The sequence below is a fragment of the Mustela lutreola genome, chromosome 7 (assembly GCF_030435805.1).
Source record: "Mustela lutreola isolate mMusLut2 chromosome 7, mMusLut2.pri, whole genome shotgun sequence".
Classification (NCBI taxonomy): Eukaryota; Metazoa; Chordata; class Mammalia; order Carnivora; family Mustelidae; genus Mustela; species Mustela lutreola.
In genome coordinates, this window is record NC_081296.1 from 138,830,525 (window position 1) to 138,857,678 (window position 27,154).

The window sequence follows — 27,154 nt, forward strand, 5'->3', positions numbered from 1 at the left end:
GGGGCTAGGGCTCTTCCACTTTTGACCAATCGCACATCTCGAAGACTGGGACTAAGGGGTGGAGTCAGGTGTCAGGGCGAGTGATTGGCTAGAGGAAATAGTCTTCTCTACCAATGAGGTGGTGCGGCAGGATTGGGGGGGCTAGGCCTGGCGGCGGTAGAGCTTCTAGGGAGTCACCCGCAGTAGGGGTACGTAGAGGAGGACAAGAGGCGGCTCAGGACCATGGCGGCGGCGGCGGTGGCAGCGGCGGCAATGCGGGCCCGGATCCTGCAGGCGAGTGAGGGTGGTACCGAGGGATCGCGAAGCTAGGAGTTGCGTCCTTTCCATCCCCTCTGAGCCAAAAAACCCTTTTTAGCCGACCTTAATGTTCCCACCAGACCCGTGCGGCCCGGTCCCACCCCTTTACTTACTCTGCGCCCTCGTTGGGTGCTGGACTGTCACCCCTGGCCCGCTGCCTTTTTCCTCTGGGAGGTTCTCCTTCTCTAGCTCTGGCCCACTCTCCTCCCCCAGCCCTCCCAGTCCCTGCAGTCAATCACCCTTGCTCTCACCCCTCGCGGTCCCCTCTCACCTCTGTGCCAGTCACCTCTCTCACATCAGAAATTCCCTTTCCTGGTCACCTTTGTTAGAGCTCTCTTTCTCCTGCCCAGAGCTACCAGATTGTTCCCTTCCCCCCACGCTACTTCACTGTCTAAAAATCCATGGTGAAGGAAGGAAGCGCACGAGGGGGAGGGTCAGTGAATGAACTTTGAATCTCCTTCTAGAAAGCTTACACCAGGTTTTCCCCAAAAGCAGCAGTCTGCTGAGCTGTTTTCCCTAGCTGTGTCTCTGCATTTTCCACAGGCTGTAGACTGTCCCTTTTCTTGCCAAGACTTTCAGTTAGACTTTTTAGCAAAGTTTCAGGATTCGGTTGGTGGTAAATAAGGACACATAGTTATGCTACCAGTATGTCCCAAGCACATGCCAGGAACTAAACGTCTCTTTTAAAAAAAAAAAAAAAAAAAAATGGTAGAACACGAGGTGAGCTAGATTATTTAAGCATATGCCTTCAGCTCAAGTCATGGTCCCAGGGTTGTGGGATCCAGTCCTGCATCACGCTCCTTGCTCAGGGGGGATCCTGCTTCTCCCTCTAAATGCTGCTCCCCCTGCTTGTGCTCAGTCTCTCTATCTCTCTGACAAATAAATAAAATCTTTAAAAAAAAAAAAGAAAGATAATGAAGTGATTAACATCTCTACAACAGGTAATAGAAAATAAACAGGAAGTGTCAATTCCAAGCTAACCCAAAGTCTGCTCCTAGTGTATCAGCACTCATCAGAGGCCCATGGTGGGTATTGGGTCCCTTCTGAAGCTGGCCTAAGGAGAGGTGGTAGAGCTACAGGAGCTACATGCCTGAAGCCTGTGGTTTCTAACTCTGTTCATAGCCCTTCCCCAGTTTTAACTGCCTAGCAAGGACTTAGACGGTGTGATTTCCTGCGGGAAACATTCTCCAACCTACAAGAAACAACATTGCCCTTCTTACTTGTTACAGCCATCCTGGAAACTTCTTCCTCTATATTGCTGGACCTTTAGATAATATTAGTACTTACCAGGTTGCAGTGAATTCTACTGCAGAAACTTACATTTGTAAGATTCTTAGCAAAGTCAGCAAAGTTTCATATTTAAATGCTATTTAATGGGACAGCGTGGAGCATGGGCTGGAAGAGTTTGTCAGATAATCTGGCTGTTTCTTGCTGTGATCCTAGTTCTATTTTTCTAGTATCTTTTTTTTAGTAATAGGGATACAAAGTTTCCACCCTGTGTTTTCCATTACCAACTTAAGCTTGAAGCCCTTTACTAAAACTAACCTTTTTTCCTTTGCCTCCGCACCTTTATTGAGTCACTGATCCTTAAGAAGGTATTTTTCCCTGAGATACCTGAGGGGCTCAGTCCATTAAGAATCCAGATCATTTTGGCTCAGGGTTGAGGGGTGGAAGCTCTGTGCTGGGGGTGGAGCCTGCTTAAGGTTCTCTCCCACTCCCCCTCCTTCTCCCTATCTTTAAAAAAAAAAAAAGGTATTTTGTCCTTTAAATCAAGGAGAAGAGTCTTCCTTCCTATGTACTTTATTGTGGAAATAGACACTATTTTCTGATTCATTTGAAGAAACTTCTGAGTTGACCTGGAAAAGAACAGAAATAGTAATCCTTAGCCACAGAGGAGTAACTGTAACATCAAACTTTGATAAGGGGTGCCTGGGTGGCTCAGTCGTTAAGCGTCTGCCTTCAGCTCAGGTCATGATCCCACGAGTCCCACATAGGACTCAGCTGGAAGCCTGCTTTTCACTCTCCCACTCCCCCTGCTTGTGTTCCCTCTCTCACTCTTTCTTTCTGTCCAATAAGTAAAATCTTTAAAAAAAAAAAAAAAAGAAAGAAAGAAAAAAACTTTGATAAAGAGTGTTCTAGATTCTGGCAGTCATGAATTTCACAGGATCATCAAAAGGATCTGTAAAGGAAAGAGTTCGGGTTTTCAGTGATTTTAAGGACATTTGGTCCTTTATGTTCAATGACTAAACTTAAAACTTTTTTACTTTACGGTGGTATGAAAGCAACACGTAACTGTGTTTGGAATTTTGAGTTTTTATGCTCCCCCATCCCCCAATGAAATGCAGTATGGTACTCTTGAGGGATGCTGGGCCTCAGCAGGGAGTCACAGCTCTCCGTCAGCCAAGTGATCACAAGGTTAAACAACCGATACACTTAATAACCATTCTGTACTCATACAACCATTCTATTTTTCACTTTCAGAACTGTATTCAGTTGATTACATTAGCTGTTCAACACTTTATTATAAAATAGTCTTTGTGTTAGTTGATTTTGCCCAACTTCGGGCTAATGTACGTGTCCTGAGCACATTTAAAGTAGGGTAGGCTAGGCGATGGTGTTTGGTAGGTTAGTTATATTAAATACATTTGCAACTTACAGTGGGTTTATCACTGGCATTGAGAGATAAGAAAACCAGTCTTAAAGAGACACAGGACTGGCCTTCAGTGATTTGGTTTAAAGAGTACAGGGTTTACAATCATACTTGCATTCTTTCCAAACTCCACCTTTTTTTTTTTTTTTTAAGATTTATTTATTTCAGGGAGAGAAAAAGAGAGCCTGATCAGGGGGAGCGGCAGAGGGAGAGAGAGAATCTCAAGTGGACTCCACACTGAGCTTGGAGACTGACGCAGAGCTCAATCTCACAACCGTGAGATCATGACCTGAGCTGAAACCAAGAGTAGATCACTCACCCAAATGTGCCACCCAGGCACCACCTAGCTCCACCACTTTCTATTTTTAAGAAAATTTGTGAAGACTGGAATTCATGAGTATAATAAAGTCAATTACCTGACAGTTAAGGTAATCCAGGTTCTCCCAAATAGTGACTGATGGGGCTGAGAATTCAGGACTTGGTATCTCTTTTTGTGTCAAGTACTGTCCCCAGGCTTTGGGAAAAGGAGAGGTAAGTGCAACTCTCACTGAAGGCTCCTCTGTCATAATGAATGATGAGTGCAAACAGCGGGAGTACACAGAGTATGGCAGGGCTGTAGGGAAACTATCCCAAACTCAATGTGTACATTTCAGGAAAAGATTCCAGAAGGCGTTTGCTTCAGGTTTGAGTTTCGCAAGACTAGCAGACCTTCAGCTAAAGGGAAAAGGGAGTGCTTGATGAAGGAGGAAGTAGTAAGAGAGGAAGAATTTTGGTGTGACTGATTGAAGGACAGTTTCTTTAGCAACAGTGCTAGTGAGTGTTTCGTGGGAAATGAAGATAGGAGATCCAACTTTCAAAAACTATATGCTAATGTTTTATTATGCCAGATGCAGTGCCTTTTATGCCCTCTTGATGGCAGGGAGACTGCGTGCAAATGAAAAAATAAAATTAAGTGGCCCAAAATGCCCAAGTTGGCTGATCTGTACATTTCCTGCTCTGTAAGAGAGTAAACATGAAACATAATTAATAGCAAATGATTGCTTGGTGAATACTCATTCTTTCATTCTGCAAAAATATTACTGAATGCTTACTCAATTCCAGGAATGGGGCCCAGGGTAGAGAACACGGCCATCTAGTGATCTGAGAGGAGAGAGACTTAATAATTAAACTATTATTCTACAATGTGGTATAAGAAATAGAGGAATTTAGGTGTTCTATGAGCACTATAACCAGGTGCTTGACCTAGATTTGAGATTTTGACTTAAAAGCTTCTGACTCGGCTCCTTCTCCCTCACTCTCAGAAGTTAACCTTATTTTTCCCACTTCAGAAGCAACAGAAACCATCAGTTGAGAATTTTCTCAGCTTCTTACTAGCAAACATATGAAACTGACCTGCACTGATGCCCAAAGTGATGGCTACATATGGAGCCAAGGAGTAGGAGTGAGCCAAGCAGATGGGATGAAACAATTGCAGGCAGGAAGGGGCAGCACGTGCACAGGCAGAGAGAGCACAAAACGTGTTCCAGATGCCTACCGCATAGGCACGAGGAAGACGTGGCCAGCTATGAAACTAGATTAGTAAAGATGCTGTGTGAAGTCTTGTAAGCAGCATCGAGATTAGTTTTTAAGAACAGAGGAAAGCCATTGGAGCTCTTTAAACAAGGGAGTAATCTGCCCAGATTTGTGTTTTAGAAAACCCCTCTAGCCGTGGGTTGGGAAACCAGATTCAGAGTGCACAAAAGTGGAGCCTGTGGGGCACCTGGGTGGCTCAGTGGGCTGGGCCTCTGCCTTCGGCTCAGATCATGATCTTGGGGTCCTGGGATCGAACCCTGCATCGTGTTCTCTCTGCTCGACGGGGAGCCTGCTTCCCTCTCTCTCTCTGCCTACTTGTGTTCTCTGTCAAATAAATAAATAAACTCTTAAAAAAGAAATAAGAGTGGAGCCAGAAAATCTGCTAGGAAACAGTTACTGAAGTCCAGGAGAGAGACGATGATGATAGAGACTGTGGTGATGGCAGGAGGGGTAGAGAAAAAGGGCTGGGTTCAAAGGACTACTAGGAGGGCAGATTGCCAGGACTTGTTTGATTCAGTGTGGAGAGAGAGAGGAAGGAGTTGGGGTGATGATGTTCAGCTTTTCTTCTTGGGTATCTAGGTGAATAGTGGCCCCCTTCTCTGAAGTGGGATAGAAGCAGGGCAGCTTGGTGAGAGAAAGGTTAAGTTCAGCTTTTTCTTTTCTTTTCGGTTAAAGATTTATTTATTTATTTGACAGACAGAGAATACAAGTAGGCAGAGGGGCAGGCAGAGAGAGAGGGGGAAGCAGGCTTCCTGCCGAACAGAGAGCCCAATGCGGCACTCGATCCCAGGACCCTGAGATCACGACCTGAGCCGAAGGCAGAGGCTGAACCCACTGAGCCACCCAGGCGCCCCAAGTACAGCTTTCTCATTGTGCACCTAAGTAACATCCATGTAGAGGCGTGATGAGGACACTTAGGTGGGTATTACCTGAAGAGGAAGAGCTGTCTGAGAACTACAGATTTGAACTCCATCAGCATCTAGAGCCCCAAGCCACAGGAGTTGAGGAAGTCATCCAAGGAGAATGTCCAGAATGAGGAGACAAGAAGGCCTAGGACCAATTCTTGAGGAATTTAATTAGTTAGTGGCCAGATAGCAGAGGATGAGTCCGCAAAGAAGACAGAGAAGTGGCAGAAGAGATTTCAGGACATCCCTGAAGACGAGGGAAATGGGCACAAAAAAGTCCAGTACAGGATGACCGGGAAGCACCATGGGATGTAGGAAATCACTGTTTAGTCATGAAGGCTGGAGTAGATTGAAGGGTTCGTGGGAAATGAGGAAGTAAGGTCATTAGCAAAGAGAATCCTTGCTGTTGGATGGCGAGAGGTTTAAGTTTCAGGAAAGGATAACTGGAAGTGTCTGCGGTGCGCGTTAGTTAGAGCACAGGCCGAGATGGCCCGTGCTTGGAGGAGAGGAACCGTGTCAGTCAGTCCATAGGTAATGGTTGTGTACTTCTGTGCACAACACACAAGTCACTTAATCCTCACAGAGCTTGCTAGCTGACTGCTCCCTTCTAAGAGGAAGGGAGGGAAAAATGATAGGTATAAGTCAGTTTTATAGATTGGCTAGTGAGAAGTTGACATTCTCATCTGTTGGTTTCTGTTCCCTCTGAAGGAGGAAGAACAAAGGTCAGCTCCTGAGAGTGGGGGGAAGCCGCAGGGTTGGAAGCTTTGAGAGAAGAAGGTTTGAAATAGCAAGGAGTGAGATAAGGCAGTGAGATAAGCTTTTAAGTAGCCGGGAGTAAGAGCAAACAAGTGGCCGGGAGATAGAGATGGCAAGGAGATAGGAGACTGCAGCAAGGAGATAAGAGAAGTTTCGAAATAACAAGGGATGAGAGCAAAAAGTGTAAGAATAACGCTGAATGAATGAGCACCGACAACTTGGCTGTTTTCCATATCGGGACAGTCTTGGTCACAGTAACTGTAAAGTAGGTGGCTAAGACAGATGCAGTGCTTACCTTCGTGAAACTTCAGCCTTTTGGGCAACAGACAAGTACCCAGGCAATTAAAACACAGACAGATAAACCTGATGGGGGAAGTACTGGCTGCTAGGGGCAGTCAGCCACACAGTGGACCTTTCCTTTGTTCTGTAGATACTTATTAAACACCTGCTAGGTACCAGGTACCACGTTGGTGTTGGGAATATGGCTATAAATAAGACACGGTGGACTCCAGAAGAGTGTTGATTTAGTCTGAAATAGTTTTTGTGAGGAATGGGAGAGAAGTAGATGAGGCATCTGGAAGAACTGTTTGCCGGCCCAAAGGACGTGCATCCTTTCCCTGGACAGTACCGCAGGAACACAAATTCTTCCACTTCAGATAGCCCTAAACTCTGTGGTTAACATGTCTGTCTTCAGACAAAATAAAAGATTTTGTCAAAATAAAGTTTTCCCTTATATCCCATTCCAGGTGTTTCAGTTTTCTCACTTTGACTTGAATATTTCTTAAATCAACTTCTATAGAATATATACATTGAGGAGTTATTTTATTGTAACTGGCTCCTCCCCCCTCCAACTGGATTATATCCTATTCAGTGTTTCCTATACGTCACATTCTTTTCCTACATGTGGCATTTTTTAAAACTGCTTTCTTAAAATAAAATCGACATAAACCATACATATTTAAAGTATACCATTTGATAAGTCTTATATTTATATACACCTGTGAAAACACCATCACAATCAAGATAGGGGGCCTATCCATAATCCCCAAAATATTCCCTCTTCCCCCTTCTTCTGCATTTCTGCCATCATCCCTAGGCAGCCACTGATCTGCTTTCCAACACTATGTTTGCATTTTTTAGTTTTAAATAAATGGAATCATACACTGTGTACTGTTCTATGTATAATTGTTTACAGTATAATTTACAGTATAATTGTTACAGTTATCCATGTTACTGCCTGTGTAATGGTTCCTTTTCCTTGCTGAGTACTATTCCAGTATATGGCTATACCTCATTAGTTTCCCTGTCCCAGCCAATGGCAGACATTTGGGTCATTGCTGAGTTTTGGGCTATTACAAAGCTGCTATGAGCATTTGTGTTCAGGTATTTATATGGGCTTATTATCCTTACATTTGACACTTAGTTATATACTACCTGACATTTAACACCTATTGTATCAGATACCATCGAAGAGTTTTCATATTAAGATTTGTGGTGACTACCATTTCCAGGCCAAAAATTAGGAAAATATGGCCTTAAAAAAAGTATTTTATATTATGATTTATATTATGGTTTCTTATTTTCTTATAGTTTGCTGTACCTCATAGTCTGGTATCTTTTCTCTTCAAAGACTCTGTGACCCTGGGGCGCCTGGTGGCTCAGTGGGTTAAAGCCTCTGCCTTCAGCTACGGTCATGATCTCAGGGTCCTGGGATCGAGCCCCACATTGGGCTCTCTGCTCAACAGGGAGCCTGCTTCTTCCTCTCTCTCTACCTGCCTCTCTGCCTACGTCTAATCGCTGTCTGTCAAATAAATAAGATCTTTTTTTAAAAAAAGGCTCTGTGACCCTTAAGAGTAAACACCAAGTCCTTTTCCATATACCCACAGCAACTGGTGTAATGTTAAGTATATGGTAGCCATTTGCTACTATATATACAATAATTTTCTGCTCTCGTTTATCAAAATAATCTTTTTTTTTTTTTTTTTTTACCCCTCAGGTCTCTTCCAAAGTGAATTCCACTTGGTATCCAGCATCCTCCTTCTCTTCATCAGTGGTAAGTTTATTTGGCACTAAAGTTGGACTTCTGAGAAGCAATACGGTTTAATTTGGGGGTATTCCCATTTACCTTCTTAACATAATTGTGATCAGAATGTATGTGAAATTTTCTGTCTTGGTTTTCTTACCTAATGTTATGTTATTATATGTCATAAACATTTTCAGTGTTGCAAAATGCTCTTTACAGTTACGATTTTAATGGCTGCATAATAGTCTATCAAATATATATAGCCAAAATTAACTAAAAATGTTCCCATCTAACACCTAGATTGATTCGGTTTTTCAATATTAAAAACCCAACATTTACTTACATAGTTTTTTCCTTCTTTTAGATTATTTCCCTTCTGAGGTAAGATTACTGTGTCAAAAAATACAGACATTTTCGTAGCTTCTAGAGGTTTTATTGATCCTGTCAGGTAGCTGTTCTCTTTACAATCTTTTAAAAATTATTTTTATAGAACTGTCAACCATTTGTAGTACCTAAAATTAATAAATAAGGATAGGTACTTAAAGTCCTTTCTGTTTAGAAACATATACTGTAAGTAACATGTTAATGAACAGCCACATGTTAATGAACAATACAGACAAATATCTCTTTTCTAGTGGTCACATTTCTAGAGAACAGAAGATTCACCTGCCAACCCTGAGTTCCTTCCTCTTTGTGAAGGGGAGAGAAGCAATGAACTAATACAAGGTTTTGTGGGGTTCTTATTTTCCAGCCAACTGTAAAGCTCTTCATTGATGGGAAATTTGTTGAATCCAAAAGTGACAAATGGATTGACATCCACAACCCAGTAAGCAAAGCTGCCTTGGGATTTTAAGCCGGCTAGCCTAGAATTCTGGGAATGTGGTGGGAAACGAGGGGCCTGGGTGTCTGTCCTATGAAGAACGTAGTGGCTGCTGCTGTGACTAGATGAAAAATGCAGAAGACGGGGCAGGGGCAAAAGGTGATGTATTGCTTTTCCCCATCAGGCCACCAATGAGGTCATTGGTCGGGTTCCTCAGGCTACCAAGGCTGAAATGGATGCAGCTGTTGCTTCCTGCAAACGTGCTTTTCATGCATGGGCAGACACTTCAGTGTTAAGCCGCCAGCAGGTCCTACTCCGCTATCAACAGCTCATTAAAGAAAACTTGGTAAGAAATCAGAATGGTATTATTTTCCAACCTTTTGTCTAGGATACTTGTCACACCCACAGAAGGCCCTGTCCACCGCCTTCCTTAACTCTGCAATCCAGAAAGACACAGATCATGGCTTCCTCCCTGGTACTGCTTCACCCCCAGTTTTGTTCTTCCTTGGCTACCTAGGAACTACAGGGAAGCACATCCTTGCATTGGTTTCTATCTATATGTATTTTCTCTAGAAAGAAATTGCCAAGTTAATCACACTGGAACAAGGGAAGACCCTCGCTGATGCTGAAGGAGACGTATTCCGAGGCCTTCGTAAGCTGGGAGTCCCTCTTGGGGGAGTTCAGGAACTCCTTGGGAAAGAGCAAAGAAAGATGGGAAACAAAGATCTCAGAATGGGAGGTTACTTCTCCTCTATGTAGATTTTGCTACCCCATGATATCTTTTTTAATGCTTGTGGAAAATGGCAGTACTTCCCAGGTACATAGGAGATCGGTTTCCTTCATTTATCTTACTTGATCTTCCAGCAGGTGAATGCATGTCTCTCTCTTTTTTTCTCCCCCTCCTTTGGAGAATCTCATTTTGCACATCCCCTTCACGTGGAAGGGCCACTCAGTGTTTCTTCCCTGTGCCATCAGCCTGAGCCATTCTCTAGCCTCAGGGATGACTAGAGCCCGACATAGCTAGGTCGTGCACAGTGGAGAGCTGGTGGCCTGACTGCTTCTCTGCTCCAGAGGTGGTCGAGCATGCCTGCAGTGTGACATCCCTCCTGCTGGGAGAGACCATGCCATCCATCACCAAAGATATGGACCTTTATTCCTACCGTCTGCCTCTGGGGGTATGTGCAGGCATCACTCCGTTCAACTTTCCCGCCATGATCCCCCTTTGGATGTTTCCCATGGCCATGGTGTGTGGAAACACCTTCCTATTGAAACCATCAGAGCGAGTTCCCGGAGCAAGCATGCTTCTTGCTAAGTTGCTCCAGGACTCTGGTGCCCCAGACGGAACACTGAACATCATCCACGGACAACATGAAGGTGACTGCCCTTCTCTGTATGTGGTACTTAATCTGGCTGTCAAAAAAATCAAGGTGTTGGGGGTGAAGGTTGAGTGGTTTTAGGATGAGGAACTGAGGGAGAAAGGGATTTACTAAAAGTAACCTCCATTTCGGAGGTAATGTTTATGGGTACATCTGTGTGCTCAGGTAAACTAACTGGGGAATAACGATGCTTCTTGTCCTACAGAATAGATTGAGACAAAGAAGTAGGGATTAGGGGAAGACACAGATAAAAGAGAAAGTTTTCTCTTCAGTACTGAGGGAGTTTATAGATCTCCCAGAGACTGAAGACATTCTAATTCACATAGTAATAGCGAACACTTAAAAAGCACTTCTAGCTTCTGCCTTCGGCTTGGGTCATGATCCTGGGGTCCTGGGATCAAGCCCGACATCAGACTCTCTGCTCAGCAGGGAGCCTGCTTCCTCCTCTCTCTCTCTCTGCCTGCCACTCTGCCTACTTGTGACCTCTGTCTGTCAAATAAATAAAGTCTTTTTTTTTTTTAAGATTTTATTTCTTTATTTGAGGGGTGCCTGGGTGGCTCAGTGGGTTGAGACCTCTGCTTTCGGCTCGGGTCATGATCCCAGGGTTCTGGGATCGAGCCCTGCATCGGGCTCTCTGCTCAGTAGGCAGGGAGCCTGCTTTCCTTCCTCTCTCTCTGCCTGCTTCTCTGCCTACTTGTGATCTCTGCCTGTCAAATAAATTAAAAAAAAAAAAAAAGATTTTATTTATTTGAGAGAGAAAAAGAGAATGCACACAAGCAGAGGATAGGGCAGAGGGAGAGGCAGGCTCCTTACTGAGCAGGAGCCTGATGCGGGACTAGATCCAAGGACCCTGAGATCATTACCTGAGCTGAAGGCAGATGCTTAATGACTGAGCCACCCAGTCATCCCAATAAATAAAGTCTTAAAAGAAAAAAAGCACTTCTGTGTTTCAGGCACTGTTTCTAGGGCCTTTCAAATATTATCTCATTTAATCTTTATAACAATCCTCCAAGGTAAGTACTGTTGTTTTTCCATTTTATAGATAAGAAAACCAAGGCATAATGAAATTAAGTAATTTGCCCAAAGTCACACTGCTAGAAACTACCAAAGCCAGAATGTCAGTACCCAGAAAAGCTGACTCTGGTTTTTACTTTTAAATACTATGTTATATTGCTGTTCATGTGAGGGTACAAGAGTATTTGAGAGTCCCAGTAAATAGGGGCAGTTAAAATATCACATTCTTGGGCGCCTGGGTGGCTCAGTGGGTTAAAGCCTCTGCCTTCGGCTCAGGTCATGGTCCCAGGGTCCTGGGATCGAGTCCCACATCGGGCTCTCTGCTCAGTGAGGAGCCTGCTTCCTCTTCTCTCTCTCTCTCTCTCTCTCTCTCTCTCTCTGCCTGCCTCTCTGCAAACTTGTGATCTCTGTCTGTCAAATAAATAAATAAAATCTTAAAAAAAAAATCACATTCTTGATAAAAGGAAGAGTTGAGCATTAAAAGCCTGGTATTTTGGAGGAGAACAGGAGTTGCAGCCTTCAGAATTAGAAGAAATAGCAAATGAGAAAAACAATGAAAGGGAAGAGGCAAAATAGAATTAGTAGTTTAAAAATTTAAGAGATGGAGGTGCCTGGGTGGCTTAGTCAGTTAAGTGTCTTGACTGTTGTTGGTGGTGGTTTTTTTAGATGTATTTACTAGAGAGGGAGAGAGAGAGCAAGCATAAGGAGGAGGGGCAGGAAGAGAGAATCTCAAGCACACTCCATGCCTGATGCTGGGCTTAATTTCACAACCCTGAGGCTGGGGATTGAGGACCTCAGGTTGAGGACCTGCGCCAAAGCCAAGAGTCAGAGGCTTAACCGACTATGCCACTGGCTTGGTTTTGGCTCAGGTCATGATCTCAGGGTCCTGAGATGGAGTCCTGTGCTGGGCTTCATGCTCTTCAGGGAGTCTGCTAGGGGTTCTTTCCCTCTCTCTCCCTCTTCTTTGACCCTCCTCCACTTGCTCATCCACATGCACGCACATGTGCACAGACTCTCCCTCTCTTTCTCAAATAAAATAATCTTTAAAAAAAAAAAAAAAAAAAAAAAAGAGGGGCGCCTGGGTGGCTCAGTGGTTTGGGCTGCTGCCTTCGGCTCGGGTCATGATCTCAGGGTCCTGGGATCGAGCCCCGCATCGGGCTCTCTGCTCCGCAGGAAGCCAGCTTCTCTCTCTCTCTCTCTCTCTCTCTGCCTGCCTCTCTGCCTACTTGTGATCTCTGTCTGTCAAATAAATAAATAAAATCTTTAAAAAAAAAAAAAAAGAATTTACGAGATGAAAAGAACTTCAATTTGGAAGTCTAGGATAGAAAAGAAAAGTATGGAAACTTCTCATTCACAGCAGTGGGTAAGGGGAAGTTTGCCATGTTGAGAAACCCATAGCCATTTGTTCCTTTGTGGTAATTATTTCTTTTCTTCTTGAAGCTGTAAACTTTATTTGTGATCATCCGGATATCAAAGCAATCAGCTTTGTGGGATCCAACCAGGCAGGAGAGTACATCTTCGAGAGAGGGTCAAGACATGGCAAGAGAGTTCAAGCCAATATGGTAACTTCCTATTCCTTTTCCTCCTAAATCTGTTATATGTATTAAAATTACCTATGAACAGCCCTTCAACAGAGGGGCTACTATGCTGCTCTAATGCCAGTGTGTCTTTTTTTCCATTTCGTCCTGGATGTCTTCCCTCTAGCCATGAACCTTGCGATGAGTTTTATGCTAAGTCGCTTTAATTACCTTTTTATCTTATACACCTAATCTTGGTTTAAAAAAAAAAAAAAAGGCACCTTTCTCGCTAAGAATGTTATACAAATGCTATACAAATTCTTTGGGCTTTTGCAGTAAAAGCTAGCTTCTGGTTCTGGTCCTGTATCTTTCTTCATACCATGCTTTGTAGCCCTTTATCCTTCATTCCTCTCAAGGCATATCCTAACTACTATAAGGTCAAAGATGTGCTTTCCCTAAGAGTCCAAGCTATTTAAGGTACTGGGAAGAGCCAAATATCCCTGTATGTGAGTGCGGTTTACCTGGTCGCATAGTTTTGCTGTTCTCTTACTGGCTCCTTGCCTAATACATAGTAATTCTTTGATACTGAATATAAAGTCCAGTGGCCACTTTCTCACCCTTTAGTTAGTGTTAGTTAGTGTTGCCTACACATAGGCTTAGAAATTGTTCTGATAGGCCTGCATGCTTCTTGTTGTGGCTGAATGTCTTTTGGCCAATTCAACTTAAGTCCCTCCCACTTTACTCCATCATACTCACTGGGTGTATTCTGTGTAACAGACATGGTATCTATCCATGCACTCCATTGTAGTTGTACAGTAGTCCCTCTTCATCTGTGGGGGATACCTTTCAAGACCCCCAGTGGATCCCTGAAACTGTGGGTAGTACTAAACTCCATGTATGCTGTATTTTTGCCCATATATACATATGTATGATATACTTTATGAATTAGGCACAGTAAAAGAATAGTAACTAATAATAAAATAGATCAATTTTACCAAATCACTATAACAATATGACCTCTCTTTCAAAATATCTTATTATACTTAACTCACCCTTCTGATGACAACATGAGATGATAAAATGCCTCCCTTAGGACATGAAGTGAGGTGAATGATGTGGGTGTTAAGACATAGCTTTAGGGGACGCCTGGGTGGTTCAGTTGGTTAAGTGGCTGCCTTCGGCTCAGGTCATGATCCCTTGTCCCACATCGGGCTCCTTGCTCCGCAGGGAGCCTGCTTCTCCCTCTGCCACTCTGTCTGCCTGTGCGCTCTCTCTCTCACAAATAAATAAAATCTTTAAAAAAAAAAAAAAAAAGACATAGCTTTAGGAGGAATATCTGCTTCTGGGCCTCAGTTGACCTCAGGGGACTGAAACTGGAAAGTGAAACTATGGATAATGGGCGGACTGCTGTATCTGGAAACCTATGTATGGAAATGGCCATGCTTTCCTACATAGCTGTGTATCATGAGGCTGGGTATCTAAAAGCAAGCCAATTTGGGGAACCTCTTTCCAGAAATGGTGTATCAAGAGGTCCACCTAGTTTGCCTGTCAGCTAGACACTGACATTATTACTGGCAGCTCTTTATTTATATTGCTATTCATATAACTGGAAATCCCAGCAGACAATAAATTGTTTCCTATCTAACTTAGAAAAAAAGAGAGGAGTTCTTGGTGCCCGGATGCAGTATTTAGCCTGTCAGTTTGACTGTGATTATGTGGCTGGAGGTTTTGTTTTATTTTGGTTTTTTTGGTAATGGTTTTGATCTAAATAAACACATACCACTTTATCAGCTAAGAAAGTAGAAAAAAAAAAGTAACTTGGAGACTTTCTCTGTGCTACCACAACTTCAGCAGTATCGAAATGATAATAAATCTAGCCTCAAAGCAACAAAGTGTAAATTCTCCCTATTTTTTTTTTATTTTTTATTATTATTATTTTTATTTTTATTTTTTAAAAGATTTTATTTATTTATTTGACAGAGAGAGAGATCACAAGTAGGTGGAGAGTCAGGCAGAGAGAGAGAGAGAAGCAGGCTCCCGCTGAGCAAAGAGCCCGATGCGGGGCTCGATCCCAGGACACTGAGATCATGACCTGAGCCGAAGGCAGCGGCTTAATCCACTGAGCCACCCAGGCGCCCCAATTCTCCCTATTTTTAAATTCTCATTTGAAATCTCAGATTCTTTGCTTAATTTCTTAGCCTCATTATATTTTCCCAAGGAAGATTCATCTACTTTCTGTATTTCCTTAGGGAGCCAAGAACCATGGGGTAGTCATGCCAGATGCCAATAAGGAAAATACCCTGAACCAGCTGGTTGGGGCAGCATTTGGAGCTGCTGGTCAGCGCTGCATGGCTCTTTCCACAGCGATCCTTGTGGGAGAAGCTAAGAGGTGGCTGCCAGAGCTGGTGGAGCGTGCCAAAAACTTGAGAGTCAATGCGGGTAATCAGTTATCTGCCTAGCTCCTTTAGGCTTTGCATCTGTGGCACTAAGCACTTGGTTTTAGCATTGGTCTTGACTGATGGGAGTAATCACATCTACTCTTTAACCATTGCCTCTCTTTATATTGTACTTGCCATTTGGATTCATCTTTAGTTAACAGTCATAATTTGTGATAATGAAGACTAAATGTTTTTGTGTTGGTTTGCAGGAGACCAGCCTGGAGCTGATCTTGGCCCTCTGATCACCCCCCAGGCCAAAGAGCGAGTCTGTAATCTGATTGACAGTGGAACAAAGGAGGGAGCTTCTATCCTTCTTGACGGTCGAAAAATTAAAGTCAAGGGCTATGAAAATGGCAACTTTGTTGGACCAACCATCATCTCAAATGTCAAGGTGAACAACTCTGGATTATTTATCTCACAAACATGAGCACTAAAGGCACCATAGAAGCAATGGAACCCTGTCCTTCCAATTTATAAAGGAAGGCATTTAATAACTGAGACCTCGACCCTTGACAGGATTCCTCAGTTATTTTATCTAGAGTCTGAATGAGTCTCCTATCCTGACTCCCCACCTCCTTCCACTATGCTAGCGATTGGCAAACTTTCCATAAAAGGCTAGATGTTAAGTCTTTTTGGTTTTGCAAGGATAGACAGTCTCTGTTACAACTACTCGCTCTTGACATTTTAGTGCAAAAGCATAATAACATGGTGTGGCTGTGTTCCAATAAACCTTTATTATGGACAATGGAATTTTAATTTCAAATAATTTTTCATGTCGTGATTGATTTCTTTTGCAGCCATTTAAAAAATACAGAAGCCATTCTTAGCTTGTGAGCTGTACAGAAACAAACAGCAAGCCACATTCAGCCCATAGGCCATATTTTGCCAACCCTATCTTACATTTTTTACATATTAATGCGAGTTTTTTCTTCCCACTCCTCGTTATCTAGCTTATAGCTCTTGCAGTGTCTCCATCAATATAACCACCACTCAGTATTTATTGAGTACCTTCTCTGTGCTGCCTCTTCACCAGAAAGATACGAAAGAAAAAGAATGACTCTCAGTTTTTATTTATCGAAACCCTGCAAGTCTCTCAGCTAAAATTAATGACTAAATCTTTGGAAATTCCTATGTCCCCACTAATCCTATTATAATCCTGAATAATTAAGAGTTGAATATAAGTGTAGTAGAAATCATGAAGTCTCTTGTCACAGAACCATAGGGGGGAAAATCCACTTATTAGCCACAAACACAGCTAACTGCAAGCAGTAAAGGATGTTTTGAATGTTTAGTGTGACCTGATACCGAGTTATAATTGCACAGACTCATTTGGGAGGCAAAGGAATGAATGAGAATGAATTATGTTACGGAAAACTTAGCATAGGTTTTCTTTAAACAGAAACACCTTCCTGTGGTATTTCCAATATATATTTGATTTATAAAAAATGAATTTTCATGTAACTTTTCAGTAACATAACAATTGTATAAACAGGTTAAGAGGAAATTAGTGATGGGTCATGGGACCTAAAACTATGGTGCTTAAAAGATGGGAGTGAAATTGTTGTTAATGGGAGTTTCAGGTCATTTATACAATTGGAAGCTTGGAAGTTGGAACACAGCAAAGATGGACTTTTTTTTTTAAAGGTGGTTTACAATGAAGAGAGGTTCCTAGCATGAAAGCTGTCCATGTAAGCAGATAAGCATCAAGTACTGACTTCTTTTCTGGATGTATCACTCCTGACAGCCAACAATGACCTGTTACAAAGAGGAAATTTTTGGTCCAGTTCTTGTAGTTCTGGAGACAGACACTTTGGATGAAGCCATCAAGATAGTAAATGACAATCCGTATGGAAATGGAACTGCCATCTTCACTACCAATGGAGCCACTGCTCGGAAATATTCCCACCTGGTGGACGTTGGACAGGTTTGTGTACAGGATTTTTAGGAGATTCTTGGAGCCGTATACTGTTTCCTATCTAAGGGAGATGGTGAAGTGATTGGTCGCTGCCCCTCTGATTTCCCATAATGCCCCATTTCTTCCTCAGGAACCAAAGTTTGTGCATGGGATGCAGGAGAGCGTAAAAGTTGGGATATTTGGAATTGGTCTCTGTGATGTCAGGCATTTGTGCTTCTAGATGGAGAGTTCCTTTGTTTGAGTCCTTTTATTTGACGTGAATTTGTTCTGCTTTAGGTGGGGGTGAATGTCCCTATTCCGGTGCCTTTGCCAATGTTCTCGTTCACCGGCTCTCGATCTTCCTTCAGGGGAGACACCAATTTCTATGGCAAACAGGTAACTGTAAGAAAATGTTTTTTCCTCTAAGAAAGTTTCTTGAACATATTCAGGAACAAGGATTCTGCAGGGAAGGGCCTGCCAGTAGCTTTTGTGGGGTCATACGTTGTTCAGCAGGGCTTGTCAGGAGGTCCCCTAGAAAAGATTTAAAAGGTAACAAAATTTTACCAAAGCTGCTCCTTCCTGAATAACTCAAGGCAGCAAAGTTTTGAAGCAAGAGCAAGAGGAAGTCTAAGCCTTTATGTGTATCCTTTCTTCTGCCTGAGATCCTCTCCTGCTGCCTCCCCTCTTTAATCTAACTCTTAATCTGTCTTGTCTAAGTTTAAAGCGTGGACTCCTCCAGAAAATCACCTCTGACTCCACCCCACCTTCCTCAGTGCTGGGGTTGGGTACACCTTCATGTGTTCCCATTGCATTCTCCTGTATGTTACTCATTTACAAAAATTTTACTGAGCACCTTCTTTGTACCAAACCCTATTCTAGGCACTAAACTACATCGCTGAACAAGGAGAATAAAGCAGATCTGGAACTGAATGGCCTGGTTTCAAACTCATCCAGTTGCTAATTGTGTGACTTTGGGCAATACCCTGTGTCTCAAGTTTCTTATCTATAAAATAGATATAACATATCTATATCTATATATATATATATTTTTATAGAATATATAGATATATTCTATATAATTTTATAGAATATATAGATATATTCTATAAAATAGAATAACAATAGTACCTGTAATTCATAAGGTCAGGAAGATTAAATCATCCCTATTATCACATCCTTCAGCAGCTACGTATTTCCTAAGGCAGAGGCACAGCAGGTTCACATAGTAGCAGAAATGGGCTGGGGTACAGAGAGTGAATGAGGACGACAGTGGTAAAGAGGGAAAGTCCTGTCGGGCTGTGTAAGCCACGATGAGAAGTCTTCATCCCACCGTAATTATTATTTACTTCTTAACTGCGGTACCTGGCAAAGAGCAAGTGCTCAAATATGTGTCGAACAAATTGGCTGGTGGAACTTCTTTGTCGCCCCAGAGTGATGCAGCCATTTTGGAACCTTCAGTAATTAAACCATGTTTCCTATACACGTCTCTTTCGTAGTTCAATAAAAGAATGAACAGTGCGTATCGCATAGCAGAATGTTAAGAAGATGTTTTGGGGGACGCCTGGGTGGCTCAGTTGGTTAAGCAGCTGCCTTCGGCTCGGGTCATGATCCCAGCATCCTGGGATCGAGTCCCACATCGGGCTCCTTGCTCCGCAGGGAGCCTGCTTCTCCCTCTGACTCTGCCTTCCACTCTGTCTGCCTGTGCTCGCTCTCGGTCGCTCTCTCTCTGACAAATAAATAAATAAAATCTTTAAAAAAAAAGAAGATGTTTTCGTATTTATAGAGGCAGCTTATTCAGTTCGTGCATTAGTCACAGGTTTGGTAGAATTGGCTAGTTTGATACTATTAACAAAAATTTCTTTCGAGGGAAGCAAAGTAAAACTCTTTTTTTCCTCCCCATCTTGGTTTAATTACTGTAACTCATCCTGGTAAGTGAGGTTTCTTAAAGGAAAAGACTGACCCCATACACAGTTTGAAGTCTTAAATTCTTAGGAAATCAAACTGCTATTTTGCATCCTGGAAAGAAGACTTGAAAGATTATAATCTCTGAAATTTTTAAAAATATATTAACATGGCCCAGATTTTGTCAAATAATTCTAAAAGAGTATTTTAATTAAGCTAGTGGTTTTTTTTTTCCTAACAGTATCTTCTAGCTTGCTAGTATTTTTTTAGGACTTCATTTATTTAATTATTTGAGAGGCATAGGGGAAGAGCAGAGGGGTAGGGAAAGTGACAAGCAGACTCTGCTCCGAGTGTAGAGCCCCATGAAGGGCCCCATGTAGGGCTCAATCTCACAACCCTGATATCATGACCTGAGCCAAAGCACATCAGATGCTTAACTGACTGAGCTACCCAGGTGCCTTTAGTTTGTTAGTATATTTTGTGTCAGACCTGAACAGTCTATTCTTTTTTGCTCAAGCCTATTCTTAAAAAATAAACTATATACATAATCTGAAATATGCTAAATCTTTCAAAAAGATTTTATTATTTGACAGAGACACAGCGAGAGAGGGAACACAAGCAGGGAGAGTGGGAGAGAGAGAAGAAGCAGGCTTCCTGCTGATCAGGGAGCCTGATGTGGGGTTCCATCCCAGGACCTGGGATCATGACCTGAGCCAAAAACAGATGCTTAACGACTGAGCCACCCAGGCACTCCAAATGTGCTGATTTTTTTTTTTGGTACCCATTATAGGTGAATTAGAAGTGACTATGTGTAATATCAGACATTTTACTTTAGATTTGTACGATATTATGGATTTTATTACATCCGTATAGAGCTATTTATCACTGACATTTGTCAGAAACGGCCTAATATGTATCTCATGCCTTCATGCCTTTTTCTTCTTCTCAGGAAGGAGAGAAAAACTAATAGCAGTTACTTCGCTACAATGTTTGTAGGTCCTTTCGTTTTCCCCTCACAGCAGTGCTGTGCTGGGCAGTAAGTCACGGCAAGGCCCAGAGTTACATGGCAGTCAATAAGGAGAGGCAGGATTTGAGCCATGACCCAAGACCTCAGCACATGATACTCAGCCGGAGGAACAGAATGTACGTCAAGTTTAACAGATTACATTGTTCGGTTTTGTCATTTAGATCCTCTTGAGTAGTTTCAACATGAGAGCTAAGGTTTGACTATTTACTATGTGGGAGGTATTATGCTAAATGTTTTAAATTATCTTGTGAACAATAGGTTGGATTTTGGTTGCACTAATTCCTCAAATGGGAACGTGAGTAGCACTTCATACCACCTCCTTCAAAAGTTGATTGAAAGAGAAATATGAAACCCCCAGGAATATATGTCAACTTTTTTTTTTTTCTCCCCTTTGTTCTCTTCAGGGCATCCAATTCTACACACAGCTAAAGACCATTACTTCTCAGTGGAAAGAAGAAGATGCTACTCTTTCCTCGCCTGCCGTAGTCATGCCTACCATGGGCCATTAGAAACAAGTCTGTTCCTGAGTAATCTCCCTGTATTCTTGACCAACTTCATTTGCCAACTTTGCTCAAATCAGATCCCTAGGACTGGAATACCTGGTAACTAAAGTCTTTCTCAAGTCCATTAGCCCCTGTCAGGTTGCTCTAGGGAGATTCCTAGTATAACTCTGAAACCAGATTTTCACTTGGCTTTTCTTCAGTTTTTGAGGTAACTGATTTAACTGTGAAATGCTTATATGGAATGAGAACTGAGACCTACTTTCTAGATGCTCTCCCCTTTTCTGATGACTCGAAGGGAAGATGAGTGTATATAAAGATCTTCTAATAACTAGAAGAGGACCTCTTGGATGGGGAAATAAGACAGAGATAATTCACCCTTTGGTTGATCCTCAAACACAGCCCTATATAAATGGCAGTAGGGGAGACCCCTCTGCCAGGCTTTCTTGAGCCTCTCATTTATCCCACACTACACAGGACGTACTCTATTTCTACTTATCCCACAGTTGTGACAACTGCTTTCTTTTCTGCGGAATGCCACTTTGTCCTAGTGACTCATGACCACTCATTCTATCATTGTCACTGTTCCTGCTTCTTAAAATCACTTCTCAAGGATACCTCAGTATGCACTGGCACTGGATAAATCAGCTTTTTGTTGGGTATACCAATTGTTCAATTTTAGATTTGGTTTCAAGAGTCATTAATGTTTCAGCCATTAATTCAGATGCAAATCAAGTTTCATTTTTAGAAAACTATTTCAAAAGTTTTTTAGGCTCAGAAATCAAGGAATATTCTAGCCATCAAAGTGTGCAAGACTTTTGCCTTAAGTAAGTATAGCCAGATATTACTTGCCGAATTTTTTATGTTGTTCTTTCTTCTTGCCTGCATTTCTCATTAGTGATCATTTTTAATGAAAGAACTCTTAATGTAGAGTAATTGACTGGGGCCTAAGAAATTCCAAGGCTCTTTATGACATGAAATAGTAAAAAAAGAAGTGCTTCAATGAATTATTTTGCTACCATTAATTCAAGTGTCTTTATGCTTTTTGTTTCTTTTGATATAGCTAAACTTTAAGTCCAAACAGATGAGCCAAAAAAAAACATAGATTCCCAGTTGAATCAATCTTTTCCGATACAGTTTTTAGCCAGTGAACTAGGGGAAGGCTCCTGGCTCTGAGAAAATAATCTCTGGTCTCAGCCAGATGACATAGGTCATTTATTTTTCTGCTTCCTCATTAGTCACTTGGGTAATGTTAATCTGCCCCGTGGCAGTGATTTGGTGAATTAAGGACAGTAAAAACTTGGAAAACATTTGTGCATTCAGTGAATTTTAAGCTTATCACTACCACTACAGAATAGAATGTCAGAATCTTCATTTAAGGTGATTGGAACTTTAATAAAATACATTTATGACCCTTATGGGGTTGTTTTTTTTTTTTTGGATTTGCCTTCCTAAAATGAGACAATAGAAATATCTAATTTGATAATAAAATACCCCTTTTTAATCTCTGCTTATCACAGCTGCAACTGATAGATATTTAATCCAGTCCAACAACTGCAAGCTGGGTTGAATGAAAGTCATACTGTCTAAATTCCAAGTGGAATTAAATATAATCCCAGAGATTCCTAAGTTTTCCTTATATTTAAGGGAAATCACTTTTTTAAAATAATGACTCATCAGAATTATGTTGCTCTAATTGGAATCAACTCATTTGGCTATTTGCTACTTAGAAGAGTTTCTTGTTACTTAGATAGAAAAAAATCTGCAGTTATATTCATGCTAGTAGCAGCTTCAAAATTTAATATTTTCATTTTGCTCTGATGTGGCCTCATTTGAAATTTCTGAGATCCTATGTTGTACTAATTGATTATAAATAACAAATTACAAATAAAAAGCTCCTAAAAAGAAAACCTGGCTTTTTTTTTTTTTTTTTTTTTTAATAATGCCTTTCCTAATACTGCCTTTGTTCCTATCTTGTAGGGACTCAGACTTCCCAGCTCTATTCAAAGCCAATAGTTAGGTGGTCATTATGTTTATTCTGACATAAAAGATAGTACATACTTTGGCTAGCCTGTATATTTCACAAAGCAATTGATAGGTTTTTCACATTTACCAAAAGAGGCACAAATGTGCATTTGCATTAAGTATAATATGGCTGCCATAGTGTAGATATGTTATAAAAATGTCTATGATCTCATATTAGCGTCATTACTCATTTCACTGATCGCTGAGAGCTCTTGATTAGTAGAGAAAAGCACTATGACCTAGAAAGAAGTTGCAAGGGGAAAAGTAGCAGTAACTGTGTGTATTGTTTGGTTAGATTATAGACTTCTTACTATGTTAGACTCTCATGATCCTTTCTGAATACTGGGTATCATCACTTCACCAGAAGAGTCTGAGATTGGTACTTGCTGAGTAATGAAGGTTTGATCTTGAAGCTTACTGTCATCCCTGCAGTAATAACAAAATGACAGACCTGTCAGCAACCACATACACATGGATCTTGGTTCAGAACAGTAGACTTGTCAATAACTCCCACACAGTTCTAGCACATATAAAATGTACCCACTACCATTCTGATCAGGCTCACGGTCATTGCTTTGTCAAGAGAGCTCTTACCCAAATTCCTCTCTCTCTCCATCAAGAACAACATAGTCTGGAACTGGAGGCCTAGAATGCTGGCTGTATTTCCTGTGGTAGGTAAAAATTAACAGTGAGTTGGTGTCTCCTCATGCCCTGTATTTCAACTACCCTTAAAGTGCTAAATGAAATGTTTCAGTTGGGAGGAGATGCTTATTTTCAAAACTGAGCTTTACACACACATAGAATGAATATAAAGCTAGGCAAGTTAATACAAAATTGAAACCTGTGGAACATAAATGGAAATATTTACGGAGATGATCAAGATGGTGATACACATAGAACAGCTATTAATGGTGATGGTTAAGACTCAACCAGAGTACTGACCAGAAACATGGCCAGAAAAATTCCCTTCCCACAAAAAGAACCTCAAATACAGAAAAATTACCCAATGGAGACAGACCCAATATGAAATGTCTTTTACATTGGGAAGTCTGATTTAAGAACAGGAAATAATCATATCCTAATTCAATATGCTAGTGGAAAGTAAGCTAAACAGAATTAATCAAAGTATATTAAGTTGATTTTCCAGGAGATACACATATTCTCCTAAAACTGGTCCTCAATTAGATGCATATGAAAACAAAACAAACCCATTCAAAATATGGCCCATTAAATAGTCTAATAATGAGACATAAAACAACATACTTTGGATACTACTCATACCTGAGTGTAGCCACAGTGATTGCTGATGCACAAGAGAGTACAATTTATTGGTTATACTCCTTGACTTTGTTTAAGCACAAAGAAAAATACCACACTGTTAGAGTCACAATCATATAATCAACTGAACTCATAAACTTCTAGTTACTGTCTTGCCTTGACAGTTCATCATCTAATTCCTCTCCTCTCTGGCTTGGGTTTTCTCATTAAATGCGTCTTCACCTCACATTTCGCTATTCTGTTCCCATCTTTTCCCTTCATCCAACTCTGGCATGAGATTCTCACAGGCTTAGATTTGTTCTGTTGTGGCCAGATTTAAGTTCATGGCTTTGGTGTGAAATATTTCTACTCAAATGCCTTTGTTTTTCCAGTGTTGAAAACAAGACAATATGGAACTAGAACTCTGGTTGTTTCTTGGGGTACTGAAAAGTCAACTCACAGTGAGACAGACATTCTGGACCTGTGGTCTGGATTCTGCCTCCACCTCTTAATAAAAAACAAAAAACAAACAAAACTTTGGAAGGCTACCAGAGACACAAAGTCCATTTCAAAGTCCTCCATTTTCCATTTAACCTATAATTCTTTAAGCTCTGCTCTTTTCATTGTCCTCTTACTTGTTCTCCTGTTTATTTTAGTGGTTATTCCTAGCCTCAGCCCTTTACTCGTCTACCTTCAGCCACTCTCCTATACTCAACTACCAGTTTTCACTAAAAATGCTCAAATCTTCCTCCCTAAGCTCACCCTGTACTCAAATCCCTATTTACAAATGCCTCAAGTATTTTTCACTTCAATATATACTAACATCATTTCCAATTCAACACTGAAAATACTCCTTGCCATTTCTTCTGCCCAGAATGTTTTTTCCTCCACCTTCTGTTCCTATTTACCTTTTATTTTTTTTAACGTCTTTTTTTTCATGTTCCAAGATTCATTGTTTATGTACCACACCCAGTGCTCCAATGCAATATGTGTCCTTTTTAATATGCACCACCAGGCTCACCCATCCCCCCACCTCCCTCCCCTTCATAACCCTGTTTGTTTCCCAGAATCCACAGTCTCTCATCTTTCATCTCCCCCCGCCCCGATTTACCCCAATTCACTTTTCCTTTCCTTCTCCTAATGTTTTTCATGTTGTTCCTTATGCTCCACATATGAAACCATATGATAACTAACTTTCTCTTCTTGATTTATTTCACTCAGGATAATCTCCTCCAGTCCCATCCATGTTGATGGAAGAGTTGGGTATTCATCCTTTCTGATGGCTGTGTAATATTCCATTGTGTATATGGACCATACCTTTATCCATTCATCTGTTTAAGGGTATCTTGGCTCTTTCCACAGTTTGGCAATTGTGGACATTGCTGCTTTACCTTTCAGAGGTCAGCTCAAGCTTTTACTTCCTCAGTAACTTTCCCAGACTCCTCAGTTAGGTCAGATTCCCCCAATCTAAGCTATCTTACCATTATAAATCACTCCTTGGAGCCAGTGTCATAGTTCTACTTTTACACGTGTGTGATGATTTGAATAATGTTTTTCTTCCATGTAGGCTATGAACTCCCTGAGATTAGAAATGATGTCTTTATTTGCTCAATACTGTGTCTTCAATAAGTAGTAGGTACCCAGTATGCATATGCTACATGAATTAATGGACAGATTAAATAAAATTTAAACATTTCCTTCATGCTAGCTTTCCAGATTTTTCATTTGCCTTTCATACCACCATTCTTGCATTTCTAAGCTAAACACCTTAACTTTGACACTTTGCTTTCTTTATTCCTTTTGTCTTTTATCACCAAGTCCTGTTTCTCCTTCCTCACTGTCTCAGTTTGTCCCTTTTCTCTGATGGCCTCCATTCCCACCTATACCCGCACTGCCACACATCTGGAGAAGCATGGCAGCGTCTGCTTTTCCCAGCTCTACTTCTGTGCTGTGGTCCGCCCTACATGTCAGTGCGTCAGGTTCAGGTCAGCTCTGGGAACAGTGGCCTGTGAACTCTTCCAGTGAGACAGTATGAGAGTAGGGCTTACTGCTCTTGGATTCCTTCAAGGCAGAAAAGGAAAGTGTGTTATACTACTCTAGAATGTACAGTGACCTAAGACTTAGTTTTTTCTGCATGGATTTTAAGGGTCATCATGATTTAATCTATAGATCCAACCTTATTTCTAATTACTAATTATTCTCTAGTACCATCAGTTTTTTTCAGCCTGGGAAGTATTTCCTCGATATCCCCCGAACACCCTGCCTCCATTTCTACCTCTGGGCTTTAGCCTAAGCCCCTCTAATGTACCTTTCCAACCCTGTGTACTCCTCTCTCCTGCAAGGCACCTTGCAGGTGATATATACTCTTTGAAATATACTGAAATATATGAAATACACTTTTTCAGTCTTCCTGACTGAAGTCTTTGACGACTACTGTAGGCCACTGACATACTGTCTGAACTCCGATGATACTTTATTGTGCCACCTAACTTTTTTCTTTGCTGTTTCGTTTTGTTTGGGCAACTAGATTATAAACTCTTAGAGATCAAGGGCAATGTCTCTTGGGGCCTGGGTGGCTCAGTGAATTAAGCCTCTGCCTTCGGCTCAGGTCATGATCTCGGGGTCCTGGGCTTGAGCCCCACATCGGGCTCTCTGCTCAGCAGGGAACCTGCCTCCCCCTCTCTCTGCCTGCCTCTCTGCCTACTTGTGATCTCTCTCTCTGTGTCAAATAAATAAATAAAATCTTAAGAAAAGGGCAATGTCTCTTAATTCCTTTGAATGCCCATAGTCCCTAACATAGTACCATGCATGTAAGCAATTAATAAGTGGTTGATCTATTTTAGCCACTTTATAGTTCATTACCAGGGTTATAGTCACTGATAAAACATGGTGGAGAAAGAAAGTGAAATGAATCACTAAAAATAATTAGTTGGAGGGCGCCTGGGTGGCTCAGTGGGTTAAGCCGCTGCCTTCGGCTCAGGTCATGATCTCAGGGTCCTGGGATCGAGGCCCGCATCGGGCTCTCTGCTCAGCAGGGAGCCTGCTTCCCTCTCTCTCTCTGCCTCTCCGTCTACTTGTGATTTCTGTCTGTCAAATAAATAAATAAAGTCTTAAAAAAAAATAATTAGTTGGAATAGCTGAGGATTTCTGTTTTCTTTTCTAGGTCTTTTTCTTGGTATTA

General features: G+C 41.5%; 2 protein-coding genes across 4 annotated transcripts in view; one reads left to right on the forward strand and one right to left on the reverse strand.

Moving 5' to 3' along the window:
• Positions 1 to 117: 117 nt before the first annotated feature.
• Positions 118 to 22,601, forward strand: ALDH6A1 (aldehyde dehydrogenase 6 family member A1). Its single transcript, XM_059182832.1, has 12 exons — positions 118 to 273; positions 8,177 to 8,233; positions 8,955 to 9,029; positions 9,208 to 9,369; positions 9,597 to 9,675; positions 10,095 to 10,397; positions 12,854 to 12,975; positions 15,180 to 15,369; positions 15,578 to 15,759; positions 17,113 to 17,292; positions 17,560 to 17,658; positions 20,596 to 22,601. The coding sequence occupies exons 1-12, from the start codon at positions 223 to 225 to the stop codon at positions 20,698 to 20,700; spliced, it is 1,605 nt and encodes a 534-aa protein (XP_059038815.1). The 5' UTR covers positions 118 to 222; the 3' UTR covers positions 20,701 to 22,601.
• BBOF1 (basal body orientation factor 1) overlaps positions 17,657 to 27,154 on the reverse strand; it is a 38,446-nt gene continuing 28,948 nt past the window's right edge. For 2 of the 3 annotated variants that reach the window (XM_059182830.1, XM_059182829.1), the window contains 3 exons: positions 23,311 to 23,382; positions 23,028 to 23,142; positions 17,657 to 17,793 (listed from right to left, as the gene is read on the reverse strand). In XM_059182830.1, coding sequence (XP_059038813.1) covers positions 23,040 to 23,142; positions 23,311 to 23,382 — 175 coding nt within the window. In that variant the 3' untranslated portion in view covers positions 17,657 to 17,793; positions 23,028 to 23,039. The remainder of the gene's footprint in view (positions 17,794 to 23,027; positions 23,143 to 23,310; positions 23,383 to 27,154) is intronic. The other variant, XM_059182831.1, reaches the window with a different exon arrangement.